General features: G+C 32.5%; 2 protein-coding genes and 1 pseudogene across 2 annotated transcripts; 1 reads left to right on the top strand and 2 right to left on the bottom strand.

Moving 5' to 3' along the window:
• Window positions 1–1202: 1202 nt before the first annotated feature.
• On the top strand, window positions 1203–3858 carry LOC142534510 (la-related protein 1C-like). The gene is made up of 7 exons (XM_075641376.1): window positions 1203–1291; window positions 1368–1593; window positions 1810–2344; window positions 2421–2568; window positions 2667–2757; window positions 3430–3501; window positions 3790–3858. Exons 1-7 carry the CDS (start codon window positions 1203–1205, stop codon window positions 3856–3858), a joined length of 1230 nt encoding a protein of 409 aa, XP_075497491.1.
• Window positions 3859–7594: 3736 nt separating this feature from the next.
• On the bottom strand, window positions 7595–9577 carry LOC142534519 (NEP1-interacting protein 1-like). The gene is made up of 4 exons (XM_075641389.1): window positions 9209–9577; window positions 8356–8534; window positions 8128–8211; window positions 7595–8040 (listed from the first exon to the last, which is right to left on the bottom strand). The coding sequence occupies exons 2-4, from the start codon at window positions 8512–8514 to the stop codon at window positions 7927–7929; spliced, it is 357 nt and encodes a 118-aa protein (XP_075497504.1). The 5' UTR covers window positions 8515–8534; window positions 9209–9577; the 3' UTR covers window positions 7595–7926.
• An 11083-nt stretch (window positions 9578–20660) lies between these two features.
• On the bottom strand, window positions 20661–21782 carry LOC142534509 (NEP1-interacting protein-like 1; annotated as a pseudogene).
• Between the last annotated feature and the right edge of the window lie 2776 nt (window positions 21783–24558).

The raw sequence follows: 24558 nt of genomic DNA, 5'->3' as shown, positions 1-24558 counted from the left end.
TTTAGAACAAAATGCTACGTGTGTACCATGAATAATCTTATACGACAAAAATCAACTCTTGAACATGTTGAAATCACCTCTATATTCTAGATAGCAGTGCATAGATGAATCAGACCATAATAATAATTCTTAGGGTTGAACTAGTGACAAATACTTGTAGAGCCAATTTTTTCTAATAATTTTTTGGGCTTGAATCAATTAGTACATAAATTATTTAGAACAATTATTACATGTCAATTGACAAAAAAAATCTATTTAGTTTAACGTAGATTTCTATCATGATTTTTATTTAATTAAAAGAATATTTTTGTCAATTGATTTAGAATGATTAAAGCAAATTATAATCTCTATATTATCTAAGAACAGAAGTAACACTCATGTTCTTATTCTCACCATATTTTCAAATTTTGAACATCCAATCCTTATCTCTATTTTGAAAGTATAGTTATGTTATACATTAATTATTATTTATTTAAAGTATGGTATTAAAGATAAATCGGCTATTTTTTAGGAAAAAATTAATATGACAATAGTAAATATTTTATTCTTATTTAGATTATTTATTTTTTTAGTAATTTTAGAGTAAGTTTTTTGTTTTTCTATCTAATCTTGTATTTGAGTTTTATTTAATTCTATCAAAATTTTCTAGCAAAAAGTTAATGTGAAACAATTTGAAATACAAAGATAAGATCTTCTTAATGATAATTTGGAGATAAATTATATCATCACCATATGTCAAAATTTTACAAAGTAAAACTTGATATAAATCACCTTATAAATCATTAAAGATTTTTCGATTTTTAAAAACATAGGCTTTGTTTTTATAAATAAAAGATATCGGATTTTAAATATCGATTATTTTACTTCTTTGTTTTTTTTTTTCGAGATATAAAATATTATTTGTTCCGATATATAAATAAATAAAATTAACCTTTATCTTTTATCTTGATACTAAATACGTATATCCTAATTAAATCCGAGCTGTAATTATATTTGTCGTAGGAAACTAATTCCCCGCTTCATTGCTCTATATATATGCGGGGAGACTAGAACACTGCACTTTTATTTGCTTCCGAACAAGAAAACGGGCGGAGATAGGCGATTTCGATTTCGAGTGGGAATTTTTGGGTTTTCTTTAATCGATTCGATTGTGTTGGTGGGTTTGATGTTCAGTTGCCTGACCTATTTTTTTGTTTTCTGCAATGGCTACTGCTTCTGACTCCTCCGCCTCTGTTCAATCTGTAAATTCTGTTATTGATCGCCATTCACGGCTCGCGTCGCCTTGTTCATGGTTCGAGTATCTCTGATCAGAAGCACGTTTTGCCTTCTGAAATTTTCCTAAACCAATTAATCGCACCACCTGCTAGTTTCTTGGCCGAGGATGGTCAGGCTGAGGGAAGTGAGAATGTTGGTGTAACCAAGAAGTGTGTTTGGAACAATCCTGCTAATGGTGTTGCTCCGCAGGTTGGTGCTTTGATGGGGACAGCATCTTGGCCTGATTTCTCCAAATCAGCTCGTGCTTCCACGAAGGCTTCTTCGAGTTCGACTGATTCTCTTGAAGAACTCTCTCACGAACCAATCATTCTGTCACAGGTTTATTATTTCTGTCATTGTTGTTCTCTATATTTTGGCCCTTTTAATCTACCTGTTCAATTTATCCTGATGTTCTTAGTGCTTGGGTTTTATTATATATGCTTCTAGTGCTATTATGAACTCGATGATCAAGTTTTCGTACAAGTTAGACTGCTTTCCTTACGAAATTTCTTTTTGTGAATAATAGGGGACGTCAGTGACTCTTGGTCTTCACAGGAAGTAGCAACAAATTCAGCTTCGAACCATGAATCTCCTATCCGCCAGTGTTCTCCGGAGCTAGGTGGTGACAGGACAAGTCACAGAAACATAACAGCCAACGGCAGCTTTTCTCAAGCACCAAATTCACACAGTTCTGTGGTTGAAGCGTCTCCTTTTAAGCCAGTGAAGTCCAGCATCTCTTCGGGGGTATCTCCTAGGGACAACACACGTTGGGATGTTGGACAGAGAGGAGGATCTCACAGTGGGCATGAGCCACACCATCCGCGTGGTCCTTTTAGAAGGAACAACAGTGGACCGCAACTTCAAGGGAATGGTTCTTCTAATCATGGCCATGGTAGCAAACGATACCAGGAACGTTGGATTGATGATTGGAGCTATAACCATCAATCTTTTGGCAGCAGAGTAAACCTTGCACCCCAGCAGAGTGTCGCCTCTCGGCCCTTCATACGTGGTCCAGTTTCAAGTGCTCCTTTTATTCCTCCACCTCCCCCTGTGGGTGCGCGGCCCTATGGTCCCCCAGTGTTCTACAATGGTGAGGTTTGCTGCTTTGAGATACTTGCTTCTGTAGATTATCTTGCGTGCTAATTATATTTTGTTTCAATTTGCAGATGCTTCATCTTTTACGTATTTTGCTCTTGGACCCCACCCAGGTTCACCCGGGCACATGCCTATGTTTCCATATGCACCAATGTCGTCTCCCATACCTGATCCTCACTTGCCTTCCAAAATTGTGAAACAGATAGATTATTATTTTTGGTATGTTATTTTTGTTATGCATACTAAATGATTCATCCGCTCATTGCTGTCTATTTGCGCATGGTATCAACGCTTGGATTTTCACATGTATCTTGCAGTGATGATAATTTGGTGAAGGACACATATTTGCGCCAGAAAATGGATGTGGATGGATGGGTTCCCATAAACTTAATAGCAAGCTTTAAGAAAGTAAGTCGGTCAAATTAATGAAAAATTTCCTGCTTATGCTTATTTCTTTATCCATTTTATCTAAACTTAAACTTGCGATTCTTTTTTGATTGTTGGTACATAGAAGAGAAATTTTGAGGCTCTAGATCAGAAAGTTGAAAATATCAAAAGCTTGATTCTTTAATTGGAATTTAGTGAGCAATATAGTTAAGAATTTTGAAATGTTTCGGTTTTGTTAGATTATTCTTGGATGAAATAAATGACAATTGATATCTAACTGTAATACGCTTGAGTTTATCAGAAGATTTATATTGATATGGAAATGGTAAATTTGTATGACCAAAGAATGCACATTAGAATCATGGTACACTCTTTTTAGTTGGTTTCATTAGGTAACAATGATACTATTTTGAGAATGAAGTAGCTTGGACGGGTTAGTTATTCATGTAAGTTGTCTTTGGAGTGGAATTTGGAGATGCCTGATCGGATCAAAATCATCTCTGGCTGAAAATCTTGCCTGCCATGATTTGAAACACCAAATCGACTGTTAGTGCTGCCATTTAACCTCTTATCATAGTCACAGAGGCAGCTGGATATTTTATGGCTGATCATATCAAACTTTTAAATGATTTGCCACCTATTACGATGAGACTTAACTATGAATACTAATATTATACATTCTCAATTTTTCAGATTAGGGAGCTGACAGACAATGTCCAACTTATATTGGATGCTTTGCGAGCTTCGAATGTGGTGGAAATACAGGTGAAATGTATCGCATATTTGATCTTCGCAATACCACTTTTCTTATAGTAAATCTTTACTAGTAGTGTAGTCCAAAATTTTACTGAAAAAACAAGTGAATATGCGATTAACTTATGAGCAAAATCTGTTAATATCCCCTTTCAGCTTTCTCATGCGACTTGTTCTATATATCTATAGACTTGTTATCCTTTGGGTATTTTGTAGACATTTCATCCCACGACATGCACTTTAGATAGAGTATTGGTGGTTTCTAACTCATCTAGGCGATTTTTTTTCTTACTCTTGCAGGGAGAAAAGGTGAGGAGGAAGGGTAATTGGAGAAAATGGATAATGCCAACCTTCTTGTATTCTACATGATCAAGTCCTCAATTTCTTTAATGAGCAATATAGGTTAAGAAGCAAAATCATTGAACGAGGAAACAACTGGTTCTTTAGTGGTTTTTTTAAAATACAATTGTGCATTTTACGATGTCCTTTTACCAAGTACTCTAATATTTGCCAAAAATATTAATTTCCCGTCAAAATGTTATTTCTAAAAAAGAAAAGATATATCATTAATATTGAAATATATGTACTACAATAAATGATAATTTCAATTATTGTTTGTATTGATTATATCAAATCATTTAGTTCAAATTTGAATTTAATTCATTTTTATATTAATTAAAATATAATTTATATATTATATATTTTTTATTATTTTTTTATTCAAATTGAAACTAAACTTTATTGAAAATATAAACTAAATTAAAAATTTTTTACATTGATTATATCAATCAATTTAATTTGTGATATGATTTGTGTTACTATGATATATTTAATTTTTATTACAAACTGTATAAATAAATTTTAAACACAAATGATTGCAATGTTATATATATATATATATATCACTCATCCATTCGATGCGTAATTTTTCTATATTTCATCACATCCAATAGATGAGTGACACCTCATCGGTGCTCAGAAAAGTGTGTACGGTAGGTGTGCAGGATATCAAAATTAATTATATGTGTGTGTGTACTGTAATAAATGACCACTTTAATTATTGTTTGCATTGATTATATCAATTCATTTAATTCAATTTTGAATTTATTTAATTTTTGTATTAATTCAAATGTAATTTATGTATTATATGTTTTTTATTTTTTTACTCAAATTGAAACTAATCGAATATAGCCTAAATTGGGGCAATCCATGGTATTTTCGATTTCTAGATAATTCAATGTTAAGTGTTGTACAATTATTCCAAGGAAATGGGAATCATGCTGGCTGTGGATCAACTTTTGAAAACTAGATAGATATCGAGCACATAATTAAACAAGAATAAAATGTTATAAAATATTTGAAATATATTATACAGATGGATTTATTTATATATTTCGAGCATGTTTTAGTTTGATATTTTTGAGTATAAGAATAATGTGGGAGCATGTTTTAGTTTGATATTTCGGAGAATATATCACCCAAATAAATCATATACTCTTGCTAATATACTATCCTCCAAAAATTAGATTTACTAGTATTTATCCATTATATATATAATTTCAAAAATATCATACTCATCTTAAAACCAAAACGTAGTAAACTAATTTTAAGTATGATTCAAATTATTTTCAACGTAACAATTTATATTATAACAAAAAAATATTATTCAAATGCTCGTGTCCACACATTAAACACTATATGGGTTAGATGAAATATTTTCTTTAGTCTTACTTTATAGATTTTCAAAGATATTTTATTGAAAATATCTATAATTTTTGCAGTGGTAATGATGCAATTAGTAAAAATAAATCACATAAAAAAACATATTTTTATTCATACCACAATTCAATTTTTATAATATATATATATATATATATATATATATCTATATATATATCCAAGCATTTTTCTCTAAGCATAAAGTCTCAACTAAAATAAAGAACCTTATCATGTTATCAGAATATTAAGTATCAACCAAAAACCCAACAGAAAAAATTCATATCCAATATTTCAATATAATATAAGATGTTTCTGAAAAAAAAAAAGAGAGGTAATAAACTCGGGACAATCACGAATCCAACTAAATTAGCAACGACTATAAGAAATAAGTCGAAGTTAACCAAAATTTTCAGACGGTGGCTATATGAAGAAAAGAAGAATAGAAAAACTTTTAGCAAACCAAATCTAGTAAACCTTCTCTATCTAAAAATCCATTATTAGGGGGACTAAAATGTAGAAAACAAAAAAACTGTGCCGATGTGCCAAGATAGCCGTTGATGACTTCACCGCACAAGCTCGGAAAAGCAGCCTAAAATATAGAGTTTTTGTATGTTCAAAGTCCTCACTTATGTATCGCTAGAAACTATGTGTTTGTCTTTCATCATGTATATGCAGACTAGAAATATTGAGAGATTGAGAACCTGACCTGTAGGATACGGATGGTTAGTGCTGCCATTTAACCTCTTATCTAGTGACAGAGGCAGCTGGATATTTATGGCTGATCATATCGAAACTGTTTAAATGATTGCCACCTATTAAGATGAGACTTAGCTATGAATACTAATATTATACATTCTTAATTTTCAGATTAGGAGCGACAGAATGTCCAACTTATACTGGATGCTTGCGAGCCTTCGAATGTGGTGGAAATACAGGTGAATGATTAACATGTTTGACTTCGTCATACCACTTTTCTAATAGTTAATCTTTACTAGTAGTGTAGTCCAAAATTTTACTGAAAAAAAACAAGTGAATATGCTATAACTTACGAGCAAATTGTTAAATGTCCCCTTTCAGTCTTTTCTCACGCGCCTTATTCTATATATCTATATACTTGTTATCCTTTGGGTATTTTGTAGACATTTCAGCCCACGACATGCACTTTAGATAGAGTATTGGTGTCTCTAACTCATCTAGGTGATTTTGTTTCTTACTCTTGCAGGGAGAAAAAGTGAGAAGGAAGGGTAACCGGAGAAAATGGATAATGCCAACCATCATGTATCCTACAGGATCAAGTCCTCGATCTCTCAATATTTCTAGTATGCATATTAATGATGAAAAGACAAACACGTAGTTTCTAGTGATATTATTATCATAGGTGGGGACTTTGAACACACAACAACTCTATTAGGCTGCTTTTCCGAGCTTGTGGTGGTCTCTAACTCATCTAGGCGATTTTTTTTCTTACTCTTGCAGGGAGAAAAGGTGAGGAGGAAGGGTAACTGGAGAAAATGGATAATGCCAACCATCATGTATCCTATAGGATCAAGTCCTCAATCTCTCAATATTTCTAGTTTGCATATACATGATGAAAAGACAAACACGTAGTTTCTAGCGATACTATTATCATAGGTGGGGACTTTGAACACACAACAACTCTATATTTTAGGCTTTTTTTCGAGCTTGTGGTGGTCTCTAACTCATCTAGACGATTTTTTTTCTTACTCTTGCAGGGAGAAAAGGTGAGGAGGAAGGGTAACTGTAGAAAATAGATAATGTTAACCATCTTGTATCCTACATGATCAAGTTCTCAATCTCTCAATATTTCTAGTCTGCATATACATGATGAAAAGACAAACACATAGTTTTTAACGATACATAGGTGGGGACTTTGAACATACAACAACTCTATATTTTAGGCTGCTTTTCCGAGCTTGTGCGGTGAAGTCATCAACGGCTATCTTGAAACATCGGCACATTTTTTTTGTTTTCTACATTTTAGTCCCCCTAATCATGGATTTTTGGATAGAGAATGTTTACTAGATTTGGTTTGCTAAAAGTTTTTCTGTTCTTCCTTTCTTCATTTAGTCACCGTCTGAAGATTTTGGTTAACTTCCACTTATTTCTTATAGTCGTTGGTAATTTAGTTGGATTCGTGATTGTCTCGAGTCTATTACCTCTCTCTCTTTTTTTTCCCCAGAAACATCTTATATTATATTGAAATATTGGATATGAATATTTTCTGTTTGGTTTTTGGTTGATACTTAATATTTTGATGACAGGATAATGTTCTTTATTTTAGTTGAGACTTTATGCGTATGAAAAAATGTTTTGATATATATATATATATATATATATATATATATTATAAAAATTGAATTGCAGTATGAATAAAAATGTGTTTTTTAATGTGATTTATTTTTACTAATTGCATCTTTATCACTGCAAAAATTATAGACATTTTCAATAAAATATCTTTGAAAATCTATAAAGTAAGACTAAAGAAAATATTTAATCTAACCGATATACCGTTTAATGTGTTGCCACAAGCATTAAATAATATTTTTTTGTTATAATATAAATTGTTACGATGAAAATAGTTTGAATCATACTTAAAATTAGTTTACTACGTTTTGATTTTGAGCTGAGTACGATATTTTTGAAGTTATATATATAATGGATAAACACTAGTAAATCTAATTTTTGGAGGATAGTATATTAGCAAGAGTATATATCTGGGAACTTTTCAACTGTGTCTACTAACAAACCATTTGCCCCACCGGTGTCAAAAATGTCGGGAACGTCTTCAAATGTTGTTTCTACATGTTCCATCTGATTAACGAAGAAAAATTCTAAAGTCAAAAAAGTAAAAATACTGTCATCCCTATTTCAAAGAAAAGCAATCGAGCAGCATAATACCTGACTTTGCACGGCACTTAGCATAGCTGGACCAATACGCTCGCGGACAAGTCTGCCACTTAGAAGGCTCACTATCACATCAATCTGTACAGTCAGATTATTAGCTCCAAACTCAATCAGATTACTAAACATGCTATAAATCTCGAAGATTGAATGCCAGAATTATCACGTCTGCAATTGAATAGTATTGACTCAAGATTATTAATCCATTCAATAGATAAGACTTACCAAATACAGGAGACACTGTATCCCAGATTCATCGGACTGCCACAAAATAAGTGATGATTCAAAGACTTCGATGGAGTAAACAGCACCGGATATGGCACCAACCGAAGCCCCTCTAACAAATCCACTTTCTGTCTCTTGGCCAATAAGCGCTCCAGTCATTGCTCCCAATATGGTACCAACTGCATAGCAGGGACAGCTCCTTCATTAGCATAAGAATAATTCGAGAGAAAGTACTACTAAAGATCAACATCCCTCTAAAATTCGGTAGTCGCTGCGTGAGACGTTTCTGAAAAAAATAATCATAAGGTGATTGAAAAATCACCTTTAATCAACTCCAAAAACCTATACAGCACAAAATTCACATCCAAAATCCTACACCACACAATCACAAAGAAAATGAAAACTGCATCCTTGGGGTTCTCAGTATGAATGATGGTTTTCTTCACATTCTCTGTCACCCAAGGTCCAAACATAGCCTAAAATTATAATTTCTTTAAATGTTCTAAATCCCCAAATATGCTGAAAACCCCCCAATTTGCGGGACATAGCAAAAACCTAAACCCTAAAACAATAAAAACCACGGGAGAACAAATCAATGTTAAGGAAAAAACACATTATAATTATGGGGTGGGTGAAACCACCAAACCCCTTGAATCGTGATAACCCACCTGCATTAGAAGCGTACGATCAAACCAAAATCAAGAAATTGAATCTACAACCACTCAAACCAAATGGTTCCAATATGTTGTTTGTACATAAGAAGTCTACTGCAAACAAAAAATGTTGAAACATATTGGAACCATTTGCAGCAAGGGAGGTGGAAAAGGAGTGTGGATTGGCAGTCCTCACTCACCCAAGGCACCTAAGCATGGCCCTCGTCCCCCTTCTCGTCTAAAATGCACTGAGATGCGCCAAATTGCAGCTGTTCTCTTCCAAGAATCCCCATTTTCTTCAAAATGTTTGGTGCCATCCTTTTTGCCGAAACCTGTCTGCAAATCCTTGGCTTCTAATAGAGCCCTATTCTACGAGGATGAACTGTGCCAAGCGGTTGCGCAAAACAATCTTCGTTGATTTTTGCTGTTTTCTGGTATTATTTTTGTTCCATATATGTGTATAGCTAGAACATTGGCATGATTGCTTTTGGTATAGTTTCTGGAGATTTGGAGTAGGCCCGCCTGGTGAAATTTTTCTAGTCAGTTTAGGTGCTTGTGAATTTTGGGGCCTAAAGATTCTGTTGTCATAGGAAATCCGCCGAATCAATAAGTGGTTGAACTTCTAGAACTTAAATATCATCTTGATCGTTGAATTACTGTTTGAACAGTCTAAAACACTCTGTGGATCACCAACTACTGCACCAACGTCGAACTGGTTCCAGGATACATCAAATCCTGCATCAACGTCCAATCTTAGTGATTTGGAGAAAGAGGTTTTCAAACAAAAAAACTTCTTCGGAAGTCATCTAACAAAGATATTGCCCACCGATTCTGAATTCTCCCCAACCGATTATAATGTGCTAGTGCATTAGTAGGGACAATAGATCTAACACAGTAGTCGATTTCAACTGGTTAATAAGACAAGACGAATCTTTAAAATATTTATTTCATTTCATGTTTTCTTATTCTATTAGGGTGTGTTTGGTACAAGGATGAGATAAATAAATGATTAATTATGTTATAGATAATCAAACATTATGTGATACTATTAAGATTGTTTGGTTCAACATTTTGAATAGGTGATTAGCTTTTAAATATTGAGTGAGTCTCATGTGAGACCGTCCCACGGATCATAATCCGTGAGACGGTCAACTCTACCCATATTCACAATAAAAAGTAATACTCTTAGCATAAAAAGTAATACTTTTTCATGGGTAACCCAAATAAGAGATCCGTCTCACAAATACGACCCGTGAGACCGTCTCACACAAGTTTTTGCGTATTAATAAATTTAATATTATACCCTTGTTAAGTTTACTTATTTGTTGTGCTCAAAGCAATACATAATATTAGATAATAATAATAATGTTAATAATGACGATATTAATAATCTTTGAATTAATATGTGTAAATATCATAAAATTAAATATAATAAAAATAAAAATATTATTGATAAGCATAACCAACATTAAAATTTAGTTTTTATTATTTTATTAAAATATATACAAATAAATTATTTTTTTCAAAATAAAAATATATCTTTATATTTTTTAAAGTTTAAATCAAATTAAATAATAATGATATATATTAAATATCAGGATCGACATCTAACGTACAACATTCTAAAATAAATTTTTATTCAAGGCAAAAACTTGTGTGAGACGGTCTCATGGGTCGTATTTTTTGAGACGGATCTCTATTTGGGTCATCCATGAAAAAGTATTATTTTTTATGCTAAGAGTATTACTTTTATTGTGAATATGAGTAGGGTTGACCCGTCTCACAGATTAAGATCCGTGAGACGGTCTCACATAAGACTCACTCTTTATTCAATAAATAACTTAACACTCTAAGAAATAAGAGGAGAAAAATGTAATTTATTAAGTTTTGATAGTGTATCTCACTTGATTTGTTAGATTAATAATCAAATAGTTATCTAAAAAATTGGATCTTAAATCGGATCAAAATGATTATTAAAACATCTTAAAATTTTAACCAAATATTGGATAAGTGTTTGACTATTAATCTATCATTGTTTAATCCACTCAACCAAACACACCCTTAGAATATACTTTGAACCTTTCCTATTTTAAATTGATTTTCCATAAACAAAGAACATTTTCATTTACCTAAGAATACAGAGAGAGGGATTCATTTCCTTGTACTAAAATTGTGCTATGATAACGGTACGGTTTATATTTTGTTTTAAGAGGCACTTTAGGTTTTGTATTTCATGATTCCGGGACAAATATACAATATTTAATAAAAATATTACCACCGCTAAATTTTTAAATGGATGAGCTTATTGAGGACTTCTGAAAACATGTCTTTGATATTTCTTCTTATATAGAAAATTGAACACTTAAATGAGTTTATAATGACATACAATGCACTCTTATAAAAAATCGGTTTTGCCATTTTCATAAAATAAGAGCAAATACGAAGTATTTGTTAGTTGATATAAGAGTTCGTTATGTTGTGGCGTTTACATGTGCATGAGATGTGATAGAATAATATTAGATACAATCATCAACAGGAACACAAAAAATAAGTGATATTTAGAACAAAATGCTACGTGTGTACCATGAATAATCTTATACGACAAAAATCAACTCTTGAACATGTTGAAATCACCTCTATATTCTAGATAGCAGTGCATAGATGAATCAGACCATAATAATAATTCTTAGGGTTGAACCTAGTGACAAATACTTGTAGAGCCAATTTTTTCTAATAATTTTTTGGGCTTGAATCAATTAGTAACATAAATTATTTAGAACAATTATTACATGTCAATTGACAAAAAAAATCTATTTAGTTTAACGTAGATTTCTATCATGATTTTTATTTAATTAAAAGAATATTTTTGTCAATTGATTTAGAATGATTAAAGCAAATTATAATCTCTATATTATCTAAGAACAGAAGTAACACTCATGTTCTTATTCTCACCATATTTTCAAATTTTGAACATCCAATCCTTATCTATATTTTTGAAAGTATAGTTATGTTATACATTAATTATTATTTATTTAAAGTATGGTATTAAAGATAAATCGGCTATTTTTTTAGGAAAAAATTAATATGACAATAGTAAATATTTTATTCTTATTTAGATTATTTATTTTTTAGTAATTTTAGAGTAAGTTTTTTGTTTTTCTTATCTAATCTGTATTTGAGTTTTATTTAATTCTATCAAAATTTTCTAGCAAAAAGTTAATGTGAAACAATTTGAAATACAAAGATAAGATCTTCTTAATGATAATTTGGAGATAAATTATATCATCACCATATGTCAAAATTTTAAAAGTAAAACTTGATATAAATCACCTTATAAATCATTAAAGATTTTTCGATTTTTAAAAACATAGGCTTTGTTTTTATAAATAAAAGATATCGGATTTTAAATATCGATTATTTTACTTCTTTGTTTTTTTTTTTTCGAGATATAAAATATTATTTGTTCCGATATATAAATAAATAAAATTAACCTTTATCTTTTTATCTTGATACTAAATACGTATATCCTAATTAAATCCGAGCTGTAATTATATTTGTCGTAGGAAACTAATTCCCCGCTTCATTGCTCTATATATATGCGGGGAGACTAGAACACTGCACTTTTATTTGCTTCCGAACAAGAAAACGGGCGGAGATAGGCGATTTCGATTTCGAGTGGGAATTTTTGGGTTTTCTTTAATCGATTCGATTGTGTTGGTGGGTTTGATGTTCAGTTGCCTGACCTATTTTTTTGTTTTCTGCAATGGCTACTGCTTCTGACTCCTCCGCCTCTGTTCAATCTGTAAATTCTGTTATTGATCGCCATTCACGGCTCGCGTCGCCTTGTTCATGTTCGAGTATCTCTGATCAGAAGCACGTTTTGCCTTCTGAAATTTCCTAAACCAATTAATCGCACCACCTGCTAGTTTCTTGGCCGAGGATGGTCAGGCTGAGGGAAGTGAGAATGTTGGTGTAACCAAGAAGTGTGTTTGGAACAATCCTGCTAATGGTGTTGCTCCGCAGGTTGGTGCTTTGATGGGGACAGCATCTTGGCCTGATTTCTCCAAATCAGCTCGTGCTTCCACGAAGGCTTCTTCGAGTTCGACTGATTCTCTTGAAGAACTCTCTCACGAACCAATCATTCTGTCACAGGTTTATTATTTCTGTCATTGTTGTTCTCTATATTTTGGCCCTTTTAATCTACCTGTTCAATTTATCTGATGTTCTTAGTTGCTTGGGTTTTATTATATATGCTTCTAGTGCTATTATGAACTCGATGATCAAGTTTTCGTACAAGTTAGACTGCTTTCCTTACGAAATTTTCTTTTTGTGAATAATAGGGGACGTCAGTTGACTCTTGGTCTTCACAGGAAGTAGCAACAAATTCAGCTTCGAACCATGAATCTCCTATCCGCCAGTGTTCTCCGGAGCTAGGTGGTGACAGGACAAGTCACAGAAACATAACAGCCCAACGGCAGCTTTTCTCAAGCACCAAATTCACACAGTTCTGTGGTTGAAGCGTCTCCTTTTAAGCCAGTGAAGTCCAGCATCTCTTCGGGGGTATCTCCTAGGGACAACACACGTTGGGATGTTGGACAGAGAGGAGGATCTCACAGTGGGCATGAGCCACACCATCCGCGTGGTCCTTTTAGAAGGAACAACAGTGGACCGCAACTTCAAGGGAATGGTTCTTCTAATCATGGCCATGGTAGCAAACGATACCAGGAACGTTGGATTGATGATTGGAGCTATAACCATCAATCTTTTGGCAGCAGAGTAAACCTTGCACCCCAGCAGAGTGTCGCCTCTCGGCCCTTCATACGTGGTCCAGTTTCAAGTGCTCCTTTTATTCCTCCACCTCCCCTGTGGGTGCGCGGCCCTATGGTCCCCCAGTGTTCTACAATGGTGAGGTTTGCTGCTTTGAGATACTTGCTTCTGTAGATTATCTTGCGTGCTAATTATATTTTGTTTCAATTTGCAGATGCTTCATCTTTTACGTATTTTGCTCTTGGACCCCACCCAGTTCACCCGGGCACATGCCTATGTTTCCATATGCACCAATGTCGTCTCCCATACCTGATCCTCACTTGCCTTCCAAAATTGTGAAACAGATAGATTATTATTTTTGGTATGTTATTTTTGTTATGCATACTAAATGATTCATCCGCTCATTGCTGTCTATTTGCGCATGGTATCAACGCTTGGATTTTCACATGTATCTTGCAGTGATGATAATTTGGTGAAGGACACATATTTGCGCCAGAAAATGGATGTGGATGGATGGGTTCCCATAAACTTAATAGCAAGCTTTAAGAAAGTAAGTCGGTCAAATTAATGAAAAATTTCCTGCTTATGCTTATTTCTTTATCCATTTTATCTAAACTTAAACTTGCGATTCTTTTTTGATTGTTGGTACATAGAAGAGAAATTTTGAGGCTCTAGATCAGAAAGTTGAAAATATCAAAAGCTTGATTCTTTAATTGGAATTTAGTGAGCAATATAGGTTAAGAATTTTGAAATGTTTCGGTTTTGTTAGATTATTCTTGGATGAAATAAAATGACAATTGATATCTAACTGTAATACGCTTGAGTTTATCAGAAGATTTATATTGATATGGAAATGGTAAATTTGTATGACCAAGAATGCACATTAGAATCATGGTACACTCTTTTAGTTGGTTTCATTAGGTAACAATGATACTATTTTGAGAATGAAGTAGCTTGGACGGGTTAGTTATTCATGTAAGTTGTCTTTGGAGTGGAATTTGGAGATGCCTGATCGGATCAAAATCATCTCTGGCTGAAAATCTTGCCTGCCATGATTTGAAACACCAAATCGACTGTTAGTGCTGCCATTTAACCTCTTATCATAGTCACAGAGGCAGCTGGATATTTTATGGCTGATCATATCAAACTTTTTAAATGATTTGCCACCTATTACGATGAGACTTAACTATGAATACTAATATTATACATTCTCAATTTTTCAGATTAGGGAGCTGACAGACAATGTCCAACTTATATTGGATGCTTTGCGAGCTTCGAATGTGGTGGAAATACAGGTGAAATGTATCGCATATTTGATCTTCGCAATACCACTTTCTTATAGTAAATCTTTTACTAGTAGTGTAGTCCAAAATTTTACTGAAAAAACAAGTGAATATGTGATTAACTTATGAGCAAAATCTGTTAATATCCCCTTTTCAGCTTTCTCATGCGACTTGTTCTATATATCTATAGACTTGTTATCCTTTGGGTATTTTGTAGACATTTCATCCCACGACATGCACTTTAGATAGAGTATTGGTGGTTTCTAACTCATCTAAGCGATTTTTTTTCTTACTCTTGCAGGGAGAAAAGGTGAGGAGGAAGGGTAATTGGAGAAAATGGATAATGCCAACCTTCTTGTATTCTACATGATCAAGTCCTCAATTTCTTTAATGAGCAATATAGGTTAAGAAGTAAAATCATTGACGAGGAAACAACTGGTTCTTTAGTGGTTTTTTTAAAATACAATTGTGCATTTTACGATGTCCTTTTACCAAGTACTCTAATATTTTGCCAAAAATATTAACTTTCCGTCAAAATGTTATTTCTAAAAAAGAAAAGATATATCATTAATATTGAAATATATGTACTACAATAAATGATAATTTCAATTATTGTTTGTATTGATTATATCAATTCATTTAGTTCAAATTTGAATTTAATTCATTTTTATATTAATTCAAATATAATTTATATATTATATATTTTTATTCAAATTGAAACTAAACTTTATTGAAAATATAAACTAAATTAAAAATTTTTACATTGATTATATCAATCAATTTAATTTGTGATATGATTTGTGTTACTATGATATATTTAATTTTTATTACAAACTGTATAAATAAATTTTAAACACAAATGATTACAAAATGTTATATATATATATATAGTATATATATATATTATCTTATATATAGATTTTGGGATATCCTCAGCACACCTACGTGCCACACCTCTGTGAGCACCGATGAGTGTCACTCATCCATTCGATGTGTAATTTTTCTATATTTCTCACAGCCCAATAGATGAGTGACACCTCGTCGGTGCCACAAAAGTGTGTACGGTAGGTGGGGCAGGATATCAAAATTAATTATATGTGTGGTACTGTATAATTGATCACTTTAATATTATTGTTGCATTGATTATATCAATTCATTTAATTCAATTTTGAATTTATTAATTTTTGTATTAATTCAAATTGTAATTTATGTATTATATGTTTTTTATTTTTTTACCTCAAATTGAAAACTAATCGAAGATAGCCTAAATTGGGGCAATCCATGGTATTTTTCGATTTCTAGATAATTCATGTTAAGTGTTGTACAATTATGCCAAGGAAATGGAATCATGCTGGCTGCGATCAACTTTTGAAAACTAGATAGATATCGAGCACATAATTAAACAAGAATAAAATGTTATAAAATATTTTGAAATATATTTATACAGATGGATTTATTTATATATTTCGAGCATGTTTTTAGTTTGATATTTTTGAGTATAAGAATAATGTGGGAGCATGTTTTAGTTTGATATTTCGGAGAATATATCACCCAAATAAATCATATACTCTTGCTAATATACTATCCTCCAAAAATTAGATTTACTAGTATTTATCCATTATATACTATCCTCCAAAAATTAGATTAACTTATGAGCAAAATCTGTTAATATCCCCTTTTCAGCTTTCTCATCCGTCTTGTTCTATATATCTATATATCCTTTGGGTATTTTGTAGACATTTCATCCCACAACATGCACTTTAGATAGAGCATCGGTGCTTTCTAACTTATCTAGGCGATTTTTTTCTTACTCTTGCAGGGGAGGAAGGTGAGGAGGAAGGGTAACTGGAGAAAATGGATAATTCCAACCATCATGTTTCCTACCGGATCAAGTCCTCATTCTCTCAATATTTCTAGTCTGCATATACATGATGACAAGACAAACACGTAGTTTCTAGCGATACTATTATCATAGGTGGGGACTTTGAACACAACAACTCTATATTTTAGGCTGCTTTTCAGAGTTTGTGGTGGTCTCTAACTCATCTAGGCGATTTTTTTTCTTTACTCTTGCACAGGTAGAATAGGTGAGTAGGAAGGGTTCCTGGGAGCAAAATGGATAATGCCAAACTATCCTGTATTCTACAGGATCAAGTCCTCAATCTCTCAATATTTCTAATCTGCATATACTATGATAAAAAGACACTAACACAATTCTAGCTATATTTTAGCCACCGTCGGAAGATATTGGTTTACTTCCACTTATTTCTTATAGTCGTTGGTAATTTAGTTGGATTCGTGATTGTCCAGAGTCTATTGCCTCTCTTTTTTTTATTTTTTTTCCCCAGAAACATCTTATATTATATTGAAATATTGGATATGAATATTTTCTGTTGGTTTTTATGTAATTTATTTTTACTAATTGCATCTTATCACTGCGAAAATTATAGATATTTTCAATAAAATATATTTGAAAATTTATAAAGTAAGACTAAAGAAAAATATTTCATCTAACCCACATAGCGATTAATGTGTGGCCACGAGCATTAAATAATATATTTTTTGTTATAATATAAATTGTTACGGTGAAAATAGTTTGAATCATACTCAAAATTAGTTTACTACGTACGTTTTGGTTTTGAGCCGAGTATGATATTTTTGAAATTATATATATAATGGATCAACACTAGTAAATCTAATTTTTGGAGGATAGTATATTAGCAAGAGTAAATGATTTATTTGGTGATATATACTCCGAAATATCAAACTAAAACAAGCTCCAACATTATTCAAGCTCAATATCAAACTAAAACATGCTCGAAATATATAATAAATCCATCTGTACAAATATATTTCAAAATATTTTATAACATTTATTCTTGTTTAATTACGTGCTCGATATCTATCTAGTTTTCAAAGTTGATCCGCAGCCAACAGGAATTCCCATTTCCTTGGAATAATTGTACAACACTTAACATTGAATTTTCTATGAAAATCGAAAAAATACCATGAATTGCTCCCATTTAGGCTATATTCGACTAGTCGGTTTAACGAGAAGCTTTCGAGCGTGAACAGTGAGGTGCACTGGGCAAGTGCGTGCGTGCGTGCGTGCATTGCAAGGCTAAGCGTGCTTGTCTTCGGACGATAACCCCTCGAACGAGGGCTTGCAACTTCACCAGACTTTTCTGAATGCCTTTCGAGCCTGTATAAATATATGCAAACATGCATTATGTTATCATAAGTAATATATGGTTTAGGGCATGTTTGTCCAATAAGTCTGACCAAAAATAGATTTGATTATCTGTTTATTAAAAGTAGGAATTACTAAAATAATTTGTCATTGTCCGTATTTGGAATCATATTTTTTCGCCTGAGTGCTGCCATGTTTTCAAACGTATGGATAATATTCAATACTATGTTATGAGATACAAAGGAAGACAAGTTATTACATTAAGAACAAATTTGACTCATAAAATAATCAAATTTCAATTCAAGCCAATTACAAGATCATTTTCGTCTTTTCTAACAAAATTCTCTCTATATATATATGTTTGCCGCGAATAAGTAAGACAACCATATCTTCTCTTGACAAGAAATCTGTACCCATAGTCTCTTCATACAAGATGTTGCTTATTTCATTGCTGAATCTTCCTTTTGTTGTGTTGTGCACAATCACAATACTAGAATCGCTTTCGTGATCGGATGATGATCGTTGGAAAAGTTTTTTCACGACGATTCGAGATAGAGGTTTTTTTCGTTTCCTGTAATGAAACCCATTTTGGCTGTCGGCTTTGAGATTTAAGAATTGTTAAATGTTGGGACTATTCAAGAGTAGAGAGGGGAATGAGTTGAGTGGGTAGCATGTTCTTCTATCATCGTGCATGGATGATTGTTTGGGTCTTTTGTCGTGTATCTCTCGCGAAATACCTATATTGCCCTTGCTAAACACGTTTGTTTTGGATTTCACGGTGGTTCTTAGTTCATATTTCAGTATGGAACTGAAATTTGAATCAAGAAAGATTTTAAAGTTTGAAATCGGTCATTTTTTTTGTAGGGAAAAAAATAAACTTTTCGATCTATTAACTTGTTACATTTTGAGTTTTGATCGACTAAATATTTAAAATTTTACTTTAGTATAACTTCAAATAAATTGCTAACAATACCGAATTTTTTTTGTAAAGATTGAATTATTATTATTATTTTTTTTTGAAAAGATTGAATTAGTTTTGGTCTTATCAATGACATGTATTTTGGACCTTCATACAGAAGTAATTGCGTACTATGCATATTTTGTGAAAGTAAAAAATAATTTCAACGTCTCGATACCATAAAGATTTGAAGTTGTTTTAAGAACAAATATGCATTTGGACATATATTTTAAAATCGTTTTTATAATTAAAAAGTAGTATGTTTCTTTTTATCGTTACCTTTATTTCTAAAAATATAAAAAAAAACTCTCAATTGTTCTTTGTAGAACACCTTTTTAAAATATTTCACAAAAAATTTATCCAAACACATGCTTTTATTTTTTATTTGTAAAATACTAAAAATATTTGCTCAGCCGAGCCTTAATTTGTTTTGGTTCAGAAAATGTAGTTGAGATAATTTTCTCCTAATTTTTATTTTCGATTCCTTGAAAAAAAAAAAAAAAAAGAACCGCTAATAAGATGAATATACTTTTTTTAAAGAAATTATTGCAAAATGAATGATAATGCATTTTTTCAAATCCAAAAAGTAAACAGTATAAAGTTGACTGTCCTACTTACGTAGTATTCTATCGATCATGTATGTATGGATTGGGAGGAGGACTCTCCATTCTCATTGATAATCATAAAAAGTACTTTCATTTTATCTCTTTAGCTTAGGAAAGTTCTTTAAAAAAACTAGCTTTCTCACGGACTTGTAGCCAATTTAGAATTCTCAATTTTCATTGATTGAATTGAAATGGTAGTTTGATTGCTCACTTTCTTGTTAGCCATTGGAGTGTGAGAAGATTTTTTTCATTACATGGTAAACAGGTGATTTCGATTGTCATAAAAAGATAGCTGAAATCCGATGTTATAAATTAAAATACTTACACTTAATAGATTTTTTTTTTAAAAAAAAACAAGAACAAAGAGTTACACCAGATGAGCGTTAAAATTAAAATGGTTAGAAATTGCAAAGCATGGTGTGAATGAAGTGAAAAATCAAGCAAGAAAAATTGAACTTTATTGATAAATAAACTATGGCAACAATATTTAAATGAATAAGTAATGAAAATATATTAGCGCCTGTACTAATTTGCCTAATTTACGATGATTTATAGGAATAGTCAAATTATCCACGTCATACAAGCTGGATACGATACAATGCCATGTAACAACACAACTAGTAGAGTGATAAGAAAATACTAATAGCAAACAAACATTGTGTGTACGTAGGATCTGTGAGGAATACAAACCACACCTCAAAATTTTCTTTACAAAAATCGTGATCAACGCAGAGGACCGAACACGAAAGATGTTGCTCAGAAACTACATACATAGAGCTGCACTAGCCAATCTAAAACTACGGATTTATTTGAACAAATAGAGAGGCCGTATACGAGTAAGAGGATTCATCAAGCTGGTGTTTCTCGCCGTACAAAAAGAGCATCAAATACTCTTCTACACAACGGGCAAGAACCGTGTCTCCCCAGCCAAGAGTCGATGCAAGGTAGATGAAACAAGTGGTGACAATGAGGTAAACTTCGCACGGTCTCCCCTAGCTGAAAGTCCTGCGTATATTTAAAGCATGGGACAGATTCTTCTAAATCAGTTCAACTTGTCGATAAAAGAAGTCTATATACAAAGAGCTCAAATGTTGGGAACGTCTTCAAATGTTGTTTCTACAGCTCCCATCTGATTAACGAAGAAAATGTCGGGAACGTCTTCAAATGTTGTTTCTACAGCTCCCATCTGATTAACGAAGAAAATTTCGTAAGTCAAAAAAGTAAAAATACTGTCATCCCTATTTCAAAGAAAAGCAATCGAGCAGCATAATACCTGACTTTGCACGGCACTTAGCATAGCTGGACCAATACGCTCGCGGACAAGTCTGCCACTTAGAAGGCTCACTACACATCAATCTGTACAGTCAGATTATTAGCTCCAAACTCAATCAGATTACTAAACATGCTAAATCTCGAAGATTGAATGCCAGAATTATCACGTCTGCAATTGAATAGTATTGACTCAAGATTATTAATCCATTCAATAGATAAGACTTACCAAATACAGGAGACACTGTATCCCAGATTCATCGGACTGCCACAAAATAAGTGATGATTCAAAGACTTCGATGGAGTAAACAGCACCGGATATGGCACCAACCGAAGCCCCTCTAACAAATCCACTTTCTGTCTCTTGGCCAATAAGCGCTCCAGTCATTGCTCCCAATATGGTACCAACTGCATAGCAGGGACAGCTCCTTCATTAGCATAAAGAATAATTCGAGAGAAAGTACTACTAAAGATCAAATCCCTCTAAAATTCGGTAGTCGCTGCGTGAGACGTTTCTGAAAAAAATAATCATAAGGTGATTGAAAAATCACCTTTAATCAACTCCAAAAACCTATACAGCACAAAATTCACATCCAAAATCCTACACCACACAATCACAAAGAAAATGAAAACTGCATCCTTGGGGTTCTCAGTATGAATGATGGTTTTCTTCACATTCTCTGTCACCCAAGGTCCAAACATAGCCTAAAATTATAATTTCTTTAAATGTTCTAAATCCCCAAATATGCTGAAAACCCCCAATTTGCGGGACATAGCAAAAACCTAAACCCTAAAACAATAAAAACCACGGGAGAACAAATCAATGTTAAGGAAAAAACACATTATAATTATGGGGGGGTGAAACCACCAAACCCCTTGAATCGTGATAACCCACCTGCATTAGAAGCGTACGATCAAACCAAAATCAAGAAATTGAATCTACAACCACTCAAACCAAATGGTTCCAATATGTTGTTTGTACTTAAGAAGTCTACTGCAAACAAAAAATGTTGAAACATATTGGAACCATTTGCAGCAAGGGAGGTGGAAAAGGAGTGTGGATTGGCAGTCCTCACTCACCCAAGGCACCTAAGCATGGCCCTCGTCCCCCTTCTCGTCTAAAATGCACTGAGATGCGCCAAATTGCAGCTGTCTCTTCCAAGAATCCCCATTTTCTTCAAAATGTTTGGTGCCATCCTTTTTGCCGAAACCTGTCTGCAAATCCTTGGCTTCTAATAGAGCCCTATTCTACGAGGATGAACTGTGCCAAGCGGTTGCGCAAAACAATCTTCGTTGATTTTTGCTGTTTTCTGGTATTATTTTTGTTCCATATATGTGTATAGCTAGAACATTGGCATGATTGCTTTTGGTATAGTTTCTGGAGATTTGGAGTAGGCCCGCCTGGTGAAATTTTTCTAGTCAGTTTAGGTGCTTGTGAATTTTGGGGCCTAAAGATTCTGTTGTCATAGGAAATCCGCCGAATCAATAAGTGGTTGAACTTCTAGAACTTAAATATATCTTGACCGTTGAATTACTGTTTGAACAGTCTAAAACACCCTGTGGATCACCAACTACTGCACCAACGTCGAACTGGTTCCAGGATACATCAAATCCTGCATCAACGTCCAATCTTAGTGGATTTGGAGAAAGAGGTTTTCAAACAAAAAAACTTCTTCGGAAGTCATCTAACAAAGATATTGCCCAATCGATTCTGAATTCTCCCAACCGATTATAATGTGCTAGTGCATTAGTAGGGACAATAGATCTAACACAGTAGTCGATTTCAACTGGTTAATAAGACAAGACGAATCTTTAAAATATTTATTTCATTTCATGTTTTCTTATTCTATTAGGGGTGTTTGGTACAAGTGATGAGAATAAATGATTAATTATGCTATAGATAATCAAACATTATGTGATACTATTAAGATTGTTTGGTTCAACATTTTGAATATGTGATTAGCTTTTAAATATTGAGTGAGTCTCATGTGAGACCGTCCCACGGATCATAATCCGTGAGACGGGTCAACTCTCCATTTCACAATAAAAAGTATACTCTTAGCATAAAAAGTAATACTCTTAGCATAAAAGTAATACTTTTCATGGGTAACCCAAATAAGAGATCCGTCTCACAAATACGACCCGTGAGACCGTCTCACACAAGTTTTTGCGTATTAATAAATTTAATATTATACCCTTGTTAAGTTTACTTATTTGTTGTGCTCAAAGCAATACATAATATTAGATAATAATAATAATAATGTTAATAATGACGATATTAATAATCTTTGAATTATATGTGTAAATATCATAAAATTAAATATAATAAAAATAAAAATATTATTGATAAGCATAACCAACATTAAAATTTAGTTTTTATTATTTATTAAAATATATCAAATAAATTATTTTTTCAAAATAAAAATATATCTTTATATTTTTTAAAGTTTAAATCAAATTAAATAATAATGATATATATTAAATATCAGGATCGACATCTAACGTACAACATTCTAAAATAAATTTTTATTCAAGGCAAAAACTTGTGTGAGACGGTCTCATGGGTCGTATTTTTGAGACGGATCTCTATTTGGGTCATCCATGAAAAAGTATTATTTTTTATGCTAAGAGTATTACTTTTATTGTGAATATGAGTAGGGTTGACCCGTCTCACAGATTAAGATCCGTGAGACGGTCTCACATAAGACTCACTCTTTATTCAATAAATAATTAACACTCTAAGAAATAAGAGGAGAAAAATGTAATTTATTAAGTTTTGATAGTGTATCTCACTTGATTGTTAGATTAATAATCAAATAGTTATCTAAAAAATTGGATCTTAAATCGGATCAAAATGATTATTAAAACATCTTAAAATTTTAAAAATATTGGATAAGTGTTTGACTATTAATCTATCATTGTTTAATCCACTCAACCAAACACACCCTTAGAATATACTTTGAACCTTTCCTATTTTAAATTGATTTTCCATAAACAAAGAACATTTTCATTTACCTAAGAATACAGAGAGAGGGATTCATTTCCTTGTACTAAAATTGTGCTATGATAACGGTACGGTTTATATTTTGTTTTAAGAGGCACTTTAGGTTTTGTATTTCATGATTCCGGGACAAATATACAATATTTAATAAAAATATTACCACCGCTAATTTTTAAATGGATGAGCTTATTGAGGACTTCTGAAAACATGTCTTTGATATTTTCTTATATAGAAAATTGAACACTTAAATGAGTTTATAATGACATAAAATGCACTCTTATAAAAATCGGTTTTGCCATTTTCATAAAATAAGAGCAAATACGAAGTATTTGTTAGTTGATATAAGAGTTCGTTATGTTGTGGCGTTTACATGTGCATGAGATGTGATAGAATAATATTAGATACAATCATCAACAGGAACAAAAAAATAAGTGATATTTAGAACAAAATGCTACGTGTGTACCATGAATAATCTTA

Source organism: Primulina tabacum, unplaced genomic scaffold (genome assembly GCF_025594145.1).
Source record: "Primulina tabacum isolate GXHZ01 unplaced genomic scaffold, ASM2559414v2 Contig557, whole genome shotgun sequence".
Taxonomy (NCBI): Eukaryota; Viridiplantae; Streptophyta; class Magnoliopsida; order Lamiales; family Gesneriaceae; genus Primulina; species Primulina tabacum.
Note: the sequence above shows the minus strand (reverse complement) of the source record. Positions and strands in the feature narration are given on the sequence as shown.